This window comes from Dromaius novaehollandiae, chromosome 1, assembly GCF_036370855.1.
Source record: "Dromaius novaehollandiae isolate bDroNov1 chromosome 1, bDroNov1.hap1, whole genome shotgun sequence".
Taxonomy (NCBI): domain Eukaryota; kingdom Metazoa; phylum Chordata; class Aves; order Casuariiformes; family Dromaiidae; genus Dromaius; species Dromaius novaehollandiae.
The window spans coordinates 90,255,615-90,275,786 of record NC_088098.1 but is presented as its reverse complement, the minus strand read 5'-3'; the positions used below and the strand labels follow the sequence as shown (position 1 = coordinate 90,275,786).

At 45.6% G+C, this 20,172-nt stretch overlaps 1 protein-coding gene across 2 annotated transcripts in view; it reads right to left on the bottom strand.

Annotated features, from left to right (window-relative positions):
- Nucleotides 1–8,213: 8,213 nt before the first annotated feature.
- Nucleotides 8,214–20,172, bottom strand: part of GSK3B (glycogen synthase kinase 3 beta) — a 153,655-nt gene continuing 141,696 nt past the window's right edge. For both annotated transcript variants that reach the window (XM_026103426.2, XM_026103427.2), the window contains one exon: nucleotides 8,214–13,309. In XM_026103426.2, the coding sequence (XP_025959211.1) occupies nucleotides 13,242–13,309 (68 nt within the window). In that variant the 3' untranslated portion in view covers nucleotides 8,214–13,241. The remainder of the gene's footprint in view (nucleotides 13,310–20,172) is intronic.

The window sequence follows — 20,172 nt, the reverse complement described above, 5'->3', positions numbered from 1 at the left end:
TTCTGCTTGTCCTGCTTTTCTTTCACCAGCTGCCCCTGGGAGGGAGTCTGGCTGTGCTGCAAAGCCTGCTTCTGTATCCTGACAGGTGCGGGAGACTGGCTGAACCCAAAGAGATTGGATAAACTGCAGTCAGTGCACAGGGGACTGGGGGAATGGTTAATAACTGGACGCAAGGAGTAAATGAATGAATACAAATTGTTTTAGGGCTTCCTTGCTGATAGGGCTCTTGCAGTGTGGAACCAGGAAATCCTTCTGCTATAACCACCGTTCAGACCAGCAAAAAGTACTTTTGACAGGATAACTTGAAGCTAACACATATTTTTCCCTGGACACTTTATCTGCATTTTTGGCAGCATAAAAACGCAACAAACCCATGCTCTACCATCTCTCCTGCCTCCCTCAAAAGCAGTATGACCATCACAAAGTTGCTGCTCTAGACCTGGCTGTAGTGCTGTCGAAAGACTTCCTGCCACTTTCTGAGCACTGCTGTTTTCTCTGCTCTTCATCTTACAAGTGCTCAGGGTCTGCTCACTACTTTATTGGGCTAAATTCAGCCCACACACAACCGGGAACTAGAAGGATGCCAGGGGGAGGGAGAGGTGGAGGATGACCCTACAAGTATGGTCCTCACATGCCAAAGGCTTTCAACAAGGCCTCACTGCACAGATATTAACTCCAACTCCTCTCAGTCCTGTCTTCTCCCATTCAGCCAAAAGCCTGTTCATACAGCTCTTACTGCACTGCTCTGGATGGTGAGTCAGTATTTTCTCAGCATCCACCAGCTTCCTCACATTAATGCCCTCCGGAGTTGGGTCTGGGCTTGGAAGAAGCACTGATTTTTCATACTTATGCACTGCATCCGGCTAGGGATGCAGGAATTGTTTTGAACATTTGCCAGAAATGCTGATTTCCTGAGACATAAATTGTACATGTATATTACTAAACTGAATGTGCTGGGCAGTGAGACCAACTAGCACAGAACAGCTTTAACAGGGTGCTGTTCTCTTACCCTCCAAAACAGAGGGGCTGCACATGAAATGCCAGTTGGAAACAGTCCCTGGTCCACAGTAATTCCCAGACTGTGTCAAGTGATTAGTCAGTTGGGAGAGTGGTAGAAGAACCTGTCTGAAAACCATGCCAGGGACAAGCTAACAGATAGTCACATTCCAGTGCCCAGAAAATGCTCCCTGGCACCATTTCATTTACGAGACGAACGCTGTGAGGTCTCCAGGTGGATGAGGGAACTAGCACCATTTACATGATGACATGAGGAGGCTGAAGGACTCGCAGCAGCCATGGGGGAATCTGACCCAGGCTTAGGAGAGCTACAAACCTGAGCACTGCTCTAGCAGAGCACCTGGGACTGAGGATCCCTGCCGAGCTATGATCACAGAGCAGACCTGCAGCAGGTCCAGAATCCATTCCGCAGTCTTGCAGGCACTGGAGAGAGGGCCAAAGGCCAGTGGGACCCCTCCCACGCAGCAGTACCAGGCCTTTGATGAGGCTGGGGGGGGTGCTCTGGACAGAAGCCCCCATGTCTCCTCACGGCCACTGCTGGGAGTGAAAATGGGTAGGGAAAGCATTTGAACTAGCAAACAGGCACTGCTTGCATGAGAAAACTGCAGAAGTTCAATGCAAAGGGTGTATGCTGAAACCTAGGGAGGAGAGACAGCTCCGGCTTTCTGCTCTGACAGTATCATTCCCTCTCATTCTTCCTTCTCTCCCACACCTTGTGTCAACCCCACACACCTCTTCCTCCAACTCATCTGGCTGGAGTCCAAGCTACTTCTCTTGGCCTGTTCCCACATGCCAAAGCCCTATCCTTTATGTAGTGCTTGGAAGGGATGTCCCATTTCCTTCCTGGGCTGATCATCTGTATTATCCGTATGCAGGGATGGTGCCCTCTTTGGCCAGCCTGGCTCAGCACACAGACCCCACCAGACCTCAGGGCTGTGACTGCCCCTGCAAACATTCACCATCGCAGCTGGCCACTAGTCCACAGCTGACTGGACCTGTTGCACAGGCCAGCCCATTCCCGGCTACCTGAGATATACCACAGTCTTGTTCTTCCACCAGCAAGAAGTTTTCATAGAAACCTGTCCTGGAGCTCTCTGGTCAGCGCTGTGAGCAAGGATGTTAAGCCTCTTCTTTGAGGTGGAGGCTGGAGGCTACCTGCAGTGCAAGTTGCACTGAGATAATTAGTTGCAACTGCAACAAGGACCCAATGCTGTTCCTCATGGTGACAATATCAGCACCAAGCATACATGACACCTCTGCTCTGAATACAGATGCAGCAAGAAGCCTGAAATATTTAACAAGTGCTGTTGTGTAGCCTCTAAACTGAGCGAGTACTTAAGTTCCTGCTGTCCTAAATACCCCACTGGACCAGCATCTTCTCACTCAGCATTTTACCTCTCTACCATTTAGAAAGCAGCAGCTCTCACCGGCATTATGGAGACTGAAAAGCTACATTTGCTTCCCTCTCCTTAAGCTGCTGAAGGATTGATCCTAAGAATGAACCTGCCTCTTTTTATGAGCCAGTAATAGCCAGCCCTTATAATTACAGCATCTTACAAATACCATGAGCGCATGGCTTGGCAGCCTGGTTCCTTACCTACTGAGTCCTTTCTCCACATGGCCGCATAATTTCTAATTCCACAGTGCCTCCACCTCTAGCCAAATGCAAACCATTTTTCATTGCTGTACAGGCCCAGAATTTGCCATCTCCAGCAGAACTAGCTTCCAGTGACCAACCCATTCCTAGCCCTGGTGCCATAGAATAAACATCTTAAAAGAGGAATGAAGTGCAACTGAGATGGTCTAAATGCTCCCCAGCTCCCTTCGTTTCCCAGGTCTGCTAAAAACTGACAGCCACTCAAATAACATTAATGATTTCCTGCTGGTCACTAGCAAAAAAGCCCTCAAGCAGTGTGGGTTTTTCCAACAATCACCATCTGTCTCCTAAGCACTTTTGTCTGGCAAAGGGTTTGGCTATGTGAATGAGCTGCTGAAGGGAGAAGGAAGATATGCTTGCACTTAGCCGCAGGAAACATGAGGCAGCCAGCGTGTTGGTGAAAGGAGGATAAATGCTTCTTGTTTCCTCTCAAGTTCACATGCCATTCCCACTGCATATCTGACCCTATCTCACTCCCTGCAGCCCCAGCCTTCCTCTGATAAGACCTGTGATGCATTCATGTGTCAGCAGCCCAGACATCTGAACCCTGTGAATGCTGACTGCATGGAGATGGCATAAAACACACGGCATCGAAGCATCAAGCTAAGATAGAGTCCTGCACTGACTGGTGGATTTCACCGGTTTTTGAAAACTTAACTTAGAAAACAAAACTCTCTATTTAGGAATCCATCAAGTACCCAGACTCTAGGGCCCTGCCACTGTATGCAGGGCTCACAGCTGCCCCATCAGGAAAAGGCTGTCCTCTGCCAGGCAGCTCCGCCTGGAGACAAGGTTTTCCTTGTCCTCAGTTACGTTTACTCACTCTCAGCAGCAGCAAGCAAGGGGGCTTTGCAGGATGCCCTGGGCATAGACAGGCTTCCTCTGCAGTTCTCCTGCTGTGGCTCACCTAACAGAGCACCTCAACTACGAATGCTTTACTGCAGCCGTTTGCAGGCTTCCACAAGGGAAGATGTTGTTTGCTCCCCATCTACTTCCACCAGAGGATCCGGCTTTGCCTCTGAGGAGCATGAGCAGAGATGGGTGCTGCAGAGAGCAGGAAAACCCTGAAAGAGGAGGGTTTAAGTCCCCTGACTGTGTGGGAGACTGGCCAGGCTGCGTGTGGACCCCAGCAAGCACCTGGTCTGGCTGAAAAGGCAGCAAAGAGGCAGGCATCCTGCAAGGGCTGAACCTTGCAGGTTTAGATGCCGGGTAGCTACTGCCTCCACTCGATGACCCTGTGCCAAGTCAGAAAAGGGAAGTCTGCAGGCTCTCAGAGGGCAGTAGGACGTACTAGGAAAAAAATACTTGTGTCCAGGACATTAGGAGTTAGCTCAGGATGCAACAAGATCCAGCACTGCCTTCCTGCATTGACCAAAGGCAGGCATTCGCTGTGAAAAGCCCATCTCTCCCCTATGGCTCTGACACATTTGCTGTCTCCTCTGATGGACATGAGCAGGTCACCCAGACACTGACAGCCAGTGGTGCCTCCCAGCAGACTGCGAGCCCAACCGTGGTGCTATGGGCTGTAAAGCCTGCATGGCCCAAGAGGCCTCCCGAGCTCTTCTCAAAGTCAGGAAGTGCTGGGCCATCCCTGCCCATGCTGGGCAGCCCTCCCTCACACAAGCAGGTCCTTGGGCAGGGACCAAGGCCCAGGTGATGTCACACAGCACAGACTCCATTTCTCTGGGGGGTTGCTTGCTGCTCTAATGCCTCAGCAGTTGGCATGATGCTCATGCCAAGACATGAGCCTAGGTTTCCTGCTGTGCCCCGGTGTGGTGTTGCTACCCACACATCTTTATTTTTCATCAGAGTTTGGCTTAGGTAGGACAGATCTGATCCTGGAGCCTTTAGGCATGACTGGTTCAGCAAAGTAAGCACAGCTGGAGCAACTGTGTCTGCCAGCAATGTCACCTCCTCAAGACTAGCCAGAGAACACAGGACAACAACCCAGACAAACTCTTTCCAGAGACAAGGGGGCGAAGTGAGGTTCAAGAATGGCCAGTGAGGCTGTGTACCATCTGCTGGGCTTGCTGTCTCCCAGCAACTGGACTCTAAGGTTCAGACATCAAAACTGCAGCACCCTCACTCTCCACTCTGGATTTTGCAGTTCTTTCTTTCCTCCTCCTTTGTATGCCTCCTTCTTCTCCCACAAAAAGAGAAAGCAACTTGGACCTTACCAGAAGCAGCCTGAAAGCTGCTACCTTCCAGATAACCAATGGTGTCAGTAGCCTTGACACAGACTTTTAGTTTTGACCCAGATGATGAGAATTTTGGTTGATAAAGAGAAAACATGTCAATGAAACAGTCTTTTGTAACACATTCAGCCTGGTACAACTTTGCATTTGGATTAGCATTTAAAATGATTCAAAGGCATTGTGATCAACAAGTAAGTGGATGTGAACCTGGTTAACAGATAGGTCTCAAAAGGTGTTCTCAAACGGGGAATTGGAACGGGATGGCTGTTTCCTAGAAAGTTGTGTGTGTGTGAGGGGGCAGTTCTTGATGTTCAGATGTTTCATTATTTCTCTTTAAATGGTGATCTGGAAGAAACTATTAAAGTCCCACCGATAATGTTTGCAGGGATGACAAAGGGAGTGATGGGTAAACTGGACAGCTGCAGCCCTCCACACAAAAAGGTGACTGCAGTCCTCAGATAAGGATACACAGATGAACTAGATGCAGGATGCTCTCCTAGTGTCTGTACATGATAGTGGTGAGACTGTAGTAGGTAGTCTCTGGCCAGCATTGAAGGCCACTGCTCAAGAAGGATGTTAAAAACAGTTGGAGAGGAGGCGCAATTGGAAAGACTAGAAAGATACCATGAAGTGAAGGAGCTGAAAGCCCCCTTGTAGTCAGCTCAGCAAGATGTTACGAGGTAATTTGGTCCTGTCCAACGGGTGCTAACATTCAGTACAGGGAACTGAGGCTGGAGCAAGAGGTTTGTGTGCAAAGACAGTGCATGACAAGAGCTAGCAGCCTGCAGTTGAGGTGAGAGGAATTAAAAAGAAACAGGAGGCACCAGTGGGTGGTCATTTTGTTTTGTTTTGTTTTTTTTAAAAAGATCTCTGAGGATAATTAACCACTATCCCAAATTACTGAGGATTATAGTCAACTCTTTATAAAGGGTAAACTTAAAATCAATAAAAACCTCGTTTACAGAGGTGCTATAGTTCAAACAGCAATGTCTTTGCAGATGCCCTTGGCCACCCTTATGCCAAAGGCCAGACTGGGTGAGCAGAGCAACCCACTGGTCTCAGCACAAGAATTAAATGCAGGCTGTACCTGGGTTAAGGGGAGGCAATGATGTGAAGAGACAAGGAAGCTGCCCTTTGCCTGTCCTGCTTCAGAAGAGGACAGACTGGTGACAGCTCCCTGACCCCGTCATCCTGACACTCAAGCGCCTTCCAGATCAGCAGTTTGTACAAAAAAGAGACCAAGCCCCCCTCAATGAGGTGGAGTGGAGGGGATCAGCTGCTTCAAGGGCCACAGATGTAGAAGGGGAGGAGGAAGGTTTACACCAGCAGGGTCCAGGAATACGTAGGCTACCATGGCACTGTGTCTCCCAGGCCCAGAAGAGGGCCCAGCCTTGCCTCTTGGCCACAGAAAAGGCACAGTTTTACAGGCAGCCAGGGCACAGGAGGGGCCCTGCAGACCTTTGCCGCAGCGATGCCCGTGCACATAAACTCTGCCAGATGCCTCCCGCTCTCCCTCCCCACACCCTTTTCATCCGTGCCCAGCAGGACATGCGAAGGGCTGCAACCACCAAAGTGCAGCTGCAGAGGCTCTGACGAGGCTGAGGGGTCCCTGCAGCAGAGCAGTTTTGTACTCAGATACGGCTCACCTTTTGCAAATGGCTGGCGAAACTCCTCAGCGTCTTCTTTTGGCTGGCACCACGCAGCGTTTCCAGAGTGGCCGCTTCGCTTTCCACCACCTTTCGCCCAGCAGCATCACCCAGGCGGCAGGGGCTCTGTCACGGCCAGAAATCGCTGCCATGTCTTCTGCTTGGTCTGCATGGAAACCAGTCACTGGTGCTTCCCCCCCGACTCATGGGCAGCACCTGGCTCAGAGGACACAGCCGCCGTTGCAGCCCCTTCCCACAGCGCCCTCCCTTTGTGTGGCTGCCATTACCCCCGTCCAGCCCTGCTTCCCTAGCCCCACTCCCCACCGTTGCTGCTGGTACCGATTCAGGCACCCATCAAAGTCACTAAAGCTTTGGACAAACCACATCAAGTCAGTTGAGGCTCACTGAGGAGAGGGAAACCTGGGGTGTGTGTGCAGTGGTGGTGATGGCTCACCATGCGTCTTCCTTTTGAAGTCCCTGACCATTGTCCCCCGAAGCTTCATTCTCCTCCTCGGGGTCTGGGTCCACAACTCTGACACTACGTTTGCTCCTGCAGCACCTGTGATGGAGCTACTTCCTCCATCTCCATAAGACAACACTTATGGCATTGACGTGTCAAAGCTATCAAGGGTCCCATCCCAGTTGGCTGCCCAGCTCAGCAAGCAAGGGATGCCTTATTCTGCAGGAACCACCAGGCATCATCGCTGTCTTTTAATAGATCATCCAGTTGGGTCCCAGCAACCTTTTCTTCAGAGTCCCTGCCAAATTCTGGCACACACAGTCTTTCTACTAAACCAGGTTCTCCTCACTGAGGAGCTGCCTCAAGGTCCTGCTTGTCTCCCCCTCAGATGCATGCTGGTCCTGAGCACCGCTGAGCCACCTGCACTCTGTCACCCTCCCACCTCTCTTTTGAGGTGCACCTGCATCCGAGCAGCTCCAGAGAAGAGGCTCCAGCTGGGACAGCCTGGAGTCAAACCAACAAGATTTCATTCAGACAACTCTAAGAGCAGCTTCTGCCACACGAATAAACCAAGAGGAGCCTCTTTGCAATATAAATTTGTTTTTATTGAAGCAGCAGTCACATGACCTTGCATCTAGCCTTTAGGATAGCGACAGAATGGATTTGGCCAGGTCAGCCAGCCCAAAAAAGTTTTTTTTAATCTTTTTTTTTTGCGCTAATAGACATGTCATGTTTAATACATACATTATCCAGTACCGGAAACCCAACTCAGATAGCTACGTGCTGATTTGCTGGAGGAACGGTCCACTGGACGTGGTCTTGACAAACTTTACAGATCACCACCAAATAACATTACTAATGGGATCAAATTAAAAAAAAATGAGTGCAGTATTCAAAGCCAGCAGGTTACACAGGTTCTTAAGTTTGTATCTATAGGTGGACAGTAAAGGAAGATTGGCTGTTTTGGATTTGAAATATAATGTCCCAGGGTTCCTCTCTCCATCAAATCAAACGGTATCATAGACAAGCTGGCATCTCTTGGAAAAATGTCATGGAATAACACAGCTCATTTAAGAAAACATGCTTATTTCTTGTTTTTTTTTAATTATTATTACAAAGATTCATGTCCACCTATTCTTGCGGAGTGGAAAGAGGTGGGAGGGCGAGGAGTAAGGGGTGGAAGACAGGAGGAGGAGAGAAAGGGGCAAGTTTTTGAAATAAAGACCACACACTTGGTATTTTTAAATTTCATTTCCAGGCTAACCTACTTTTTATTTAATGCAAATTACAGTACCAGTTAACTATTTCCGAACCGAGTCACACAGAACAAAACATATTTACAAGGGGAATGGGGCGGGGGAAATAATAAAACATTAAGCATACTTTCCACAAAAAAAGTTTATATTTAAAATGAAAAAAAATCAGTCACAGAGGCATTCAAGTAGTAATAATGTTATACAGGTTTTGCTTTTCCTTTAAATCAAGACAGATTTGCACAAGTGTATGCAATAGTTTGTATACAACCCACAGTCCTTAATATATATATATATATTTTAGATTTCTGTTTTTAGGATGGAAGTGGTCACGCTAATTGGTGTGTACAGGCCCAAGTGATCCATCAGCAACACATTAATGAACGCAAATTTTACAGGCAAGCAAATTATATATATATAAATATATTTTATATATATATATATTAAAAATAAATTGAGAAAGACCAACACAAGGAAGCTACTTTTCTCAAGCTAACCCCTTAGGTACTGTTTTCCTTTCTTGTCGTTTTGCTGTTATTGCAGTGTTGCAAAACGAAACGAACTAGGAACAAAACTGGCTAAAAGCCCTGTGGAAATAAACTGGAACCCCAGGGATACCTTTTCATAGTCTCCAAAAAGGTAGGCCCTGGACTGAATACTCTACTGTGCTTTTCATTATTGGCTTTTTCTTTTTAACTGCAGTGGCTGAGACTCCTAATACAGGAGAGGTTGACAGACTGCTTTTATTTTTTTTGAGTAAGTCCTGAAAGCCTGGGAAAATTTTAAGTGATCACTATTTATAAGTTGCAGACACCTGCCAGTACTTCAGATGAAGCTTTGCTTAAAAATAACGGAAAGAGCAATCAGGGATCTTCTATTAGCCAATTTTCTTTTGTAGTTCATTTTTTTTTCCTAGTAAGGTAGATAAGTTTAATATTAAGAACACCAGTGTCTTGATTGGATGTCCAGTAGGGGACACAGATTGCAATCGATTCCATCTCAGAGACCTATGCAATTGCAGAGTTGACAAAATGACAGATCAAGACCATACTTCATTAAAAACAAGCCCCAAAGGGAGCAAAATAAAAGAGTAACAGTTCTGAGTGGACTGTCAAAAACAGTTTGACATCACTGACCTTCGTGTCACCAGAAAGAAAGTGCAGCCTCTGCTTCACTGGAATGAACACGAGATGCTCCAAAATAAAACAGCAACCTTTGGTTTGGTAAAGAGTTAAGTGTTTTCCCATTCAAGACGATCTTATGTGGAATACTAACAAGGTAGTAAACATAAACAAACTAGTTTTAGAAACAAGGCCTTCGTGCTGGGCACAAGAACTTAAGAGTAATGTTAAACTTATCATCTTAAGAAAATAAAAATGACTTTGGGGAGGAGCGTGAGGGAAAAGGGCGAAGAGAAAGAGAAGTCTCCTTGTCGGGAAAAAACACTCTGGTATTTTACAGTAATGGCCCCACTCCCCCTGTGCCAGCATACCACAGCCAAAGAGCTTTGAGCACAGCCATCACTGTACAATACGCAGGGTTTCCTCCTAAAAGGGATCCTTTCTTTTTTCCTTAGTTTTGTGAAGCCCCGTCCGCTCCCTCCGGCGTGGCAGGAGGGAGCAGCGAAAAGCTGAGGCTGGTGGAAGCTGCTCTCCAGCAGTCATCTGGGCGCAGGGACTGGGGACAGACGAGCAAAGTCGAACCTAGCTGCTAGCCACGGGGCTACTCGCTGTGACAGAGGGCAAGTGTAAAACGTGACCGGGCACTGCTAGTGAGGGGACAACAGGGCAGGACAGGCAACTTTGAGACATCCAGAGCAAAGCCACGGCTCGAATGAAATGAGTTATAAACGCGGTTTCCTTTTGTTCCAACTACTGATCATGGTATCACTGAAACCTTACAGCACTCAAAGAGTTAGAAAGCAGGGGAGCAAAGATGTGGTTTCGTGTGGGAGACGTTGTTAATAAAGGAGGAAAGAAAAGGGAAATAAAATCCAAGAAATCATGGAAGCAAAGGCACTCCAAACTATATAGATACACTATACATCGCTAGAGTTATTGTTACAATAATACAGGCCGGTACCTACTGTACAGAGTTAAAACTATATGGCTTTAAAAAGCTCGTCTACATTTTGTCAGATTATTAAACAGAATCACTGCCCTGAACGGTAACTTTTTGCTCATTAATAACAGTTCCTGGGTCCACGTATTTACATACAAAACAATAAAACTCAAAATTTAAAAACAACCAAAAATAATAATGTACAAGCTTGAATTTGGTGAGGAGCTCTGTTTTTTTGTTGTTTTTTTTCTTATTTACAAAAAAGGTTATTCAAAGACCTGGATCTAACTTGTATAAAAGAGTTTGTGATCTTGCCATGATCCTTGAAAAAAAAATAAAACCACCGCCCCCCCCGACCCTCCCTCCCACCTAACACACACACGAGACACACAGACACCTGCACATCCACAAAATCAGACAGAAAAAGCTCTTAACTCTCCTCCACCAGTCTTAAAAGAAAAGGTAAAGAGAAAAAAAGCCACATTCCTAGAACAAGCAGCAAATTTTTCTTCTTATTGTTGTTATTTTTTTAAAGACTTGGTAATTTACTGCCTCCAAAGAAGAGCGCCTACGGCCAATGCTTCAGCAGTCTTGCCTGTAAAGCAGATCCGTACCCTGCCACTGTCCTCCTGCCTGAGCCTCCCACACCTGTTTGGATCACCGGGTCGGCCGAGCCCCAGGACTTACCGTGCAGGACCCCAGCAGGCCGAGCTCTTTCCTTAAGGGGCCTCTCAGCCCTTTTACCGTGTTGCATATCTGGATTTTGGAAGCCGTCAGTTTTTAAACGTAGGTGTTTTCCTTTATAATTAGCCAGAACCGACCTACAGCTGCTTTAAAGCCTTTCCTTTTGTCCAACAGCAGGTTGGTGAGGGGTATCAGTAAGAGTTTATGAGTTTCACGCTAGGGGTTCGCTCGCCTCTTGACACAACTCCTCCCTCCCCAAAACGCACTGTTCACTGGGCAGGAGGAGAGGGCAAGGCTTTTATCCGCTCCAAGGCTGCTAGGAGACAGGTTCAAAATGCCACACGAACGGGGTAAGATGAACAAGAGGAAACGTACTTGGCTCATGAACAAACCCCCTGCTGCCCTGCAGCGGCTGCGTTTGCTCAAGCCACTACTAGTGGCTCCTGCTGGGCCACACAAAGGTCTGCGCGTGTCGGAAAAAACAACTGATTGCCTTAAAGCTCCACAGGTCAAATAGCAGCTCATAAGCACCAAGGCGACTAGAGTTTCTCTGAATGAGTATAAGGCCCAAGTGGACACCGACCTCAAGAATACGACAAGATCAGGTCTCGAAAGGCTATTTCTCTATCGCAGCTGTATCCTACTCCTCACCTGACCCTTTCCCAAGGAATATTGCTTTAACTTTGGAAACATGGACACCACTCACCACTATAGGGAAAAACCTCAAACCCTAAACAGATGGACTAGAACAAGCATTCATCTCATGCTTCAGTCAGACTGTTTTGAGATCGTAGACAAAATAAAAATAAAAAAGCAATATTGTATCTATGTATACATGTATATATTTATATAATATATATACACACACACTCATATATAGCCAGCTTTCCTACAAGTCAGCAGGTACAAATTACTGTTGATAGCACTCTGATGTGTATTTTATTAATATTCTACCAATGTAAAAACATAATGGCAACTGTGACACGCATCAATAAATAGAGATCAAAAAAGCAGGAGGTTAAAAAAGATGAAATTAAATACAGATTCTAGCTGCGATTTAAAATTAGAACTATCAGAGACTGTGGCATTCTGCAAGTTAAAACTGCAGTTAAAAAAATATTACAAAAGAAACCAGTAGACTGTTACAGTTCACATTATAAACCCTGGTGTCCTTTTCCTGTATGCATCTTGGGAAAGGGAAGCCTGTTCAAACCGGGAAACTGGAAAAATGCTTTCACAGTGGCCACTTTCCCAAAAGTCCCTTACCGTCCCCCAGCTGGGCACCCGCCCCGTTGGAGGATTTTGTTCGTCCACTCCTCTCTGCCGAAGACCAGAGCAGACGGCCACCTCCTCCTGCCGTTCTGGGCTCCTCCACAAGCCCCTGACGTGAGGGGCAGGAGCTCGGGCGAAGCAAATGAGCTGCTCCTGTGATGCTACCACTCGCCTTTGTGCATGTGTGTGTATTATATTATATAGAGCCCACTTGATGGTCTTTTCCCATAATGAAGCTGCAAGTTTCTTCATTGCTAGCACTGATTTTTTTGAAAATGAAAGTCCTCCACTAGCGGTTCAAGCCTTAGACACATGGTAACACCCTCCCCCCCCACCCCTATTTTCCTACCATGTCACCCTCTGCCCTTACCGAGCCAGGGCAGTTCTTCGGACATCCTAGGATATGGATTTGCTTACAAGGAACGCTGAGCTCTGTCGAATGACCCCTGCTAAGCTCCCGACCAAATTCAAGCTGTGCACTACATCGAAGTCTGAAACTTCACTTAAAAAGAAAATAAAAAAAGAGGTTAAAAAAAAGAACTTCAGCAGAGAATGAGGTTTGGGCGTGGGGTTTTTTTTTGTTTTGCTTTTTTTTTTTTTCTTCCTTCTTGCTGCTGTGGAGGGGGCATGAGGCAAGAGTCCTGGTTCTGAAGTACACGACAGCAAACTTCCAACATGGAGAGATTGTCGAGGGGAGAGACATTGGTGTGTTGTATTGCTCCGCTTTCCCTCCTCCCCCCACCTAGTCCCCTGCCCCGGACACCCTGCAGAGTGAGAATACAATGAAACTGGTTTGTATTTATAGCTATTTTACAAGGTTAAATAAGAACAACAATAATAATAATAAAAAATTGAACACTAAAATGAACAGGTTGGTTGGTTTGTTGGTTTTTTTTTTTCCTCTTTTTAATTTTCTTTCCAAATGTGACCAGTGTTGCTGAGCAAGACTCAAATTACTGGTGATTTTTCCTGTGCAGCTGGCTGCTTGGTACCGGTTCAGGTGGAGTTGGAGGCTGATGCTGTAGCTACACTATTGGTCTGAACTCGTTCTCCTGCATTAACATCTGCAAATGACAGGCAAGAGGAAGGGAGAAAACCAGTATTACCTCCAAAATACAGACATTTGGAACAGCAGCGATGACATTCTCCACGCAGGGAAACCCACAACCCCCGCCAATGTGCTTATTCAGTTACAGTGTTTTCCCAATTTCAAGGGGTGCAGACAGAACGAGTCAGTCTGGGGAGAGGGTGGGAAGATGATCTTTAAGGAGGACCGAGGTGCTGCAAAAAGCCAATTTCAAAGGCTGAGGGCTGCAGGCCAGCATGCTAACACCCAGCTGGAACTGAGCAGATTTTGAACCCAAAATGCACACGTAGCAGTGTGCCGGGGGGAGCCCGTGACACATGCCAGTAACTCTAATTGCAGGACAAGGCACAACAGCATCATCAAAGCTAATACATAAATATCCGTGGCCACTACAAGGTTTCACATTGGTGCTGAAGTTTTATACTGTCAGGCCGTCATGTAAGAAAACCATCTGTTAGTTGTGCGAATGGGCATAGGCAATGAAAGCAACAAGCCTGCTTCCCTGGCAGAAACAGCTTGCGTGTTAATGTGCAATTCATGCACTTGTTGCCTCAGAAAATGTCTTTCAAGTCTACTGCTTTATTCTGTGTTGCTCAACCAAAGTTGGATCTGCCACCCCCTGAACTGCTGAAGCAGATTACCATCGAGGCCTGAAGCCAGTAATGAGGTTTACAAAAGCATACAGCATTCTTGAAGGATCAGTTCTCTGTAGCAAATGATCTGAAACACCTTCTCTTTTCTGAGAGAGACGGTGCTCTGCGGAGGGAATTCACTGGCGCAAGGGCATGTGTCACAGTACAGTCCAAGGAAATACACACACAGTTCGCAAAGAGATACCAACAGGAAATCCACTGCCACTGCGTTCCCATATGCCATACAAGGGAAAAGCAGACTTGCTTCAGTTTGTGACAAAGAGTTAATTAACCAAGGAGAGTCTTCACACTAACATGCAAAGGCCCTTCCGAGAGGCTGGGATGTTTTGTTACCAAGTATTTAAGAACACCCCAATAAAATGAGGCAGGCTTGCAATAAGGCTGGGAGCAGAGTAAAATAAGGCCAAGCTGTTAATAAACGTGTTAACATACTGAGAAAAACAGAACAATACTATGGCCAATTAACCCTATGCATTTGAAAATCTTTCTTTCTTAACATTAGAAGAATCGGTGGGGGAAAAAAGGCACTGATTTTATCAGGAACCATCCTATACAGTATCCCATTAACACAATTGCAAAAAGAAAAGCAGATGAAAGGTTAAAGATATGAAATACTCAACAAAAATAAATGCTGGAGTAGGAAAAGACACTAAGCGAGGTTTTCTACAAGAGACCATCATGCATTTTTCCTGCTCAGTAACGTTAACTGCAAAGCTATCAACATGGCAACAACAGTAAAAAAAACCCCGATTTATTATTTCAATAAAGAAGAGAGTGGACCGGGCAAACAGCGCGCTCTAAAGATGCAGGGAAAAGGGCTCACAGAAAGAAGGATATTTCCTGACATCCAGCTGAAGGACAGTATGACTAACATAAATAATAGGCTGGACAAATTAAAACTGTGTGGTGGGGGGTGCAATAAGATTTCTCCAGCACAGAGAAGCATGCTAAGCAACGCAGCCGGGCCATGCTCTACATTCACCTGTTAAGGAAACCCCTTTCCTCTCTAGTAATGTTGAACTGACCATCCTTGGAAGCATAGCCAAGAGCAAGAGGCAATGAAATAAACAGAGAAGCTAGAAATAGGCAGCACTGGATGAGCAATAAATTAAGTAACATACACAGAGAACAAAGAAAAAAGCAAACAAACAGAAAAAAAGGAAATCAAACAAACAGCAGCATCCAGGACTAAAAGGGACAAGTGGGAAGAGAAGATGATGCCTACTTGAAAAGGAAATGCCATGAGTAGCATGTGGGAGTGTGGGAGGAAAGGGAAATTATCCTGTGTGCAGAGGATGCCAGATGATTATTCTGGGAAAGAGTTTCCCATTCCCTTCCCCCCACATCCCAAAATAATCCCCCCCTCCCCCAACAAATACCACAATAAAACCAGCTCATGCAGTTAAGGCACTGACAGTACCAATGTGATTTGGAAAGCCAGCCTTGCACAGAAGAGACAGACTCTTCTACATGGAAAGTTGCTCTGAAGGAGCTACTCCCAGATCACACATGCATGCAGACCAAAGACCACAGAAACCCCAAGTGGCCCAGCCAGACAGCTAATAGTTTCCACACTTGAAACTCTCACTGTGCCTGTTTCAGATCAATTTTCAGGTAAGGATAAACGCTAACTAGTGAATGCAACATCTGCATGCCTGATGCGAATGGTCCAGTTGGAGCCTGTACAGTTGGCAGAGAATTTCTGTGTGCGTGTACAGAAAGTGCTTGTATTCCGTTCGCTAAAATGAAATGTGCCTTTTCATCATCTGTTGTTGAAGACAGCAGAGGCTGAAATCATTATCATTACATTGCCATTAAGCAGAGATAAAGCAAAAAAAAAAGGGGGGGGAGGAGGGAGAAGGAAACTACCTCACATAACCTATGCTCCTTTTCTATCGTTGTTCTAATAGGAGAGCTCCTGAGAAATATATACTCCACATGATAAGAAAGGAATTAAACAAGGTGACACAGCCTAAGCCCATTTACATAGGGCTTTCACAACAATATACGGAAGTCCACTTCAAGCTGGGACACAGCATGGACTTTGCTCAAGGCTATATGGGCTCAGAACCTGCAAGAAAATGCAGTATTTTCCCATTCCAGCTTGTCCTCTGCCTCCGCCATCAATGGGACATCTGGGGAACAAAAAGGGGGCTTGTTCCAACGTTTCTTTGCCTACATGCTGGAAAAAGAGCACAACTGGAATACCACATTGGGGTTTCTAAAACTACTTTCAAAGGGACAGGTAAATCAATGGGAAGTTGTCTCTCCTCGCTGTAGGATCTCTCTCTTTCAGTTCAGCTTCTGCCCTCAAGGAATGCCTCTGCCTCCCTGCAGGGTACCTGGCACTCCTTAGAAACCCACTGGAAATGAAAGAGGAGGCTTTTGTTTGGAGATAGACAGATGTCAACTTGGCCTAAGAAAGCCCATTACCGCTAACGAGGACAACAGCTGGCTGGATTTGTATTGCTAACAGACTGCACTGCTCATCTACAAAGAAACATGGAGAAACAAACTACCAGTCTGAGGGTCCTCACAGGACAACTGAGGACACAGGTGGAAGGAAAAAGCCCACTCATCCTATCATGTCTCTGGCTGTAGAAATCCAGGCCTCAAGGGCAAAACTGATAAGCCAGAAATGCCCAAATTTTATTCCTATGACTGTCATGGACTCATCTCTGTGCTGAGCTTGCAGAAGCACAAGTGGAGTGCTTGCCCCTCCCTCCCAGATAAGGAACTAAAGTCTTTCAAAATTCTTTCAATGGGAATACCATATATGCACTAAGCCTTATTTTATGGAGTACTGGCAGCTTTTTAACTGCCGCACATCGGCAGGTAACACTAGCTCTAATCTGAGCTGTTTTGTTGCTGAAAGTCCAGGTGCACAATCTTATTTGGGATTAGCAGGGATTGACGCAGGAGGATGTGTAAGAAAATGACCCCAACGTCCCTGCTGGCATGTCTCCCCTGCAGATGGCAACTACCCTTTTCCCATCCTAACGCTGACTAGCAGACAGGTAACTACTGCTGCTGGCTGATCTAGGAAGAAAAACACATAGTCATACACACAGACAGGCATTCAACTCGGTGTGCGTGCTCCCACCTCACATGCTGCCGCTGCAGGGCAATGAAACCCACCCTTCTCCTCCAGCTAGATCAAGTCAGCGATCGCGTGAATAAAGCTGCACTGGCATTTTTATCAATGGCCAGTATAATTCACAGAACGCTATCGCACGATTTCAAGCATGAGCTCATAATTCCCCTCTTGCTCTTCTTCCACTTTGCTTTAGACGTGCCACTACATCACAGAATTTCTCGTATTTGGTTGAATTTACTAACTCTAGCACAGCAAGGCTTCACACTCCCACTGCAAAGCCTTTAGCGCAGTGAGTCCATCTTTGTGCCTCAAGAGAAGAGGGAATTTACAACAAACATTTTTTAACACTCAGTGTCAGGATCCCAGGATGAACGTTGCACTGCATTGAGCTATTGAAATCACCACTGTACATCTAACAGTTAATAACTATTACCCGTTTTGGATAACTTTTAAACATTGTAATTTTGGCTTGAACGTAGATATTTCTGTGAGTTTTAAAAGACAGCCACGTAACCTTGTGTTGTTAAAATAACTCCTTGGAAGGGGCGATCAACAGGAAAAGTGCAGGTGAAGCAGTCATGTGAAAAATGCAATTTGCAAAGATATCGCCATTTAAGTAATACATGAAACACATTCACAAAAACAAAGAGAAGAATTTCCTCTAGTGTAGACTGCACCAATCCAGATGCTAAAGTGGCTTAAATCAGGATGACAATTAGATGCTGACTACGATTACAAATATATCTATAATACCATCTCTATATTGGGTATATTCTTGGCTCAATAAAAACTGGAAAAACTGGAAAAGAAAGGCTGATTGTGAATCCACAGAACTACGTTGAATCTGGCACCAATACGCAACGTTTCTGCTTTTTAATGCATTACGCATACAAGGGGCCAGTATTATTATAGAGGCCTTTTTATAAAGTCGTATAAATGGAGAGAAAACTAAAAGAAACAATCTCTTAAAAGGTACAAAGAAAAGAAGCTGTGCAGAGCTGCACCATGTTGTATGTTCATTAGCATATGGGCTAGCATTGCTGGCTTGATGAAACGTGGTCTGTTTAAGTAGCATGTTGAAAAGCCAGTCTCTCCATCTCAACACTGCTGCTAACTCTCTCAACAAACATTATTTTGCTAGACTTGGGACAAACAGATATTATTTTTCTGGTTATTCTATACTCCTGACCCAGCTTTGCATATAAAAAAAGGGGCATGATAAGTAGCAGTGTTCTATACCTTATCACAAAGCTGAAATCCTGACATTGCTGCACAGCAACATGACAGCTATGAAAACTGAGTAAATGACCATGGGCAGGTAAAAAAGGCCTAGCTGGACCACCTGCAGAGACGGAGCAGCACGCTCCAGTTGAAGCGCCTGCGTCTCGAGCTTACGGAGCAGGTCGACTGTTCTGAACACAGCAGCAGACACATGAACTTCAGTATCACTTCTATTTGCTGGAGGGAGACAAAAGTAACACACTATTGAAGTTGATTATAGCTTTGCCCTTTTAATTGCCTTGAGATCCATATTTTGCTGTGTCATCACCACTGGAAAAGCAGTTTCTGAACTCGTGCTGCTTATTCACAAGAACAAACATTTTGCAGAAAAGCGTTCTGTCTATCGGCATGCCCTGGGTTAGGTGGCAGTGTTACGCCCATGCTGCTTTAAGAGGTATTTAAGAATTAGGATTTTATTGGGATGGGCAGGGGGTAGGGGAAGCTGGGATCAACTCTACGAAATTCTGTTGCCAAGTGTAGCATCAGAATGCAAGACAAAACAGATTAACATAATTTCACACAGAATATAATCCTGAAATCATAACTCTGATGAAATTCCCATTGCCTGCCGTGAGAACCCCAAGCGCCTAAGAAACTACAAAGGAACAGCTCTAAGGTCAGCAAAACAGCTGCGCAGCAGAAACTCAGAGTTGCAAGCTGTCCAATAGTGAGCTTAATTTCACAACTGCTTTCCAAATTGCAAGGATTTTTTTGTTGTTTTTGAACTAGGAATAAGAGGTCCTATCCCAACTCAGCAATACAGTGGCTGCTAACAGATGGATTAAAAACGTTGACATCAATACGGCTTTTTTTTAATACTGTTTATACAAAGGACTTAGCCTAATGTGCTTTCCCTCACATGAACTCTTGGAAGGTGCTGGGAGAAAAGAGACTTTTTCTCTTAACCCAATTCATTCCTCAAGACTGTTGCACCTGGGAAAAGAGAAGTCCTCAGAAAGACACAAAAAGGACACTAATCAAAACAGTATTTTTCAGAGGACTTAAAATAATTCTCCATGCTTTTATTTTGTAGTTCTTCAATCATTTTTACTACTTTTGTCTGTTTTTAACTCCTCACTCCTGTTGTTGAGCAACAGATGTACATAAAATGGAAACAGAGAACATGACTATTTGCAAAATGCTGCCAAGTGTACGAAACAAACACACTACATTTTAAAATACCAAATTTGCTTTTCTCCTAAATTCAAAGCACATAAATTGCACAGGCTACATCTTTTATCTGTTGGTACTACTTTTTCAGACAGAAGCCTAATTCTTGAAGCTGGTTGTGTCCATCTGACCTGGACTACCAAAGTGTTTCTGTAAATACAGTGTATAGCAGTGGTTAGAGGCTAGAACGAGCACATCAAAATCCAGGTTACTGTTTGACAGATCAACCTGTAAATGCTTTCCTGTCTGTTCCAAGAATACCTCTACAACAGGGTTTCTCAGTTGGCTGTCTTACACTGACTAAGCATCCTGCACCTCCAAAGGGAGTCACAGCCCTTTGCAAACAGGATTGATGTGCATACAAGATACGGATGCAACCCCACCCCTTTTAGTTTGCCTTTAGTTGCCCGAGCACCGAGACAGCCCGTTGGTGTGCTGACTCAGAGCAAGAGTGCCACGTACTACTGACCCACCTCTACCACATCCTGCAGCACCTGGGATTTTCTTTGGGAGTCTCCCAACTGATACTGCTCAGCTTTTAAGCTCTCATTAGAAACCTAACACAATATGGTGTGGCTACCAGCCAACAGTGAGCTTTTAAAAGGTTTCTGAGAGAAATGAGAGAGAGAGATGGAGAGG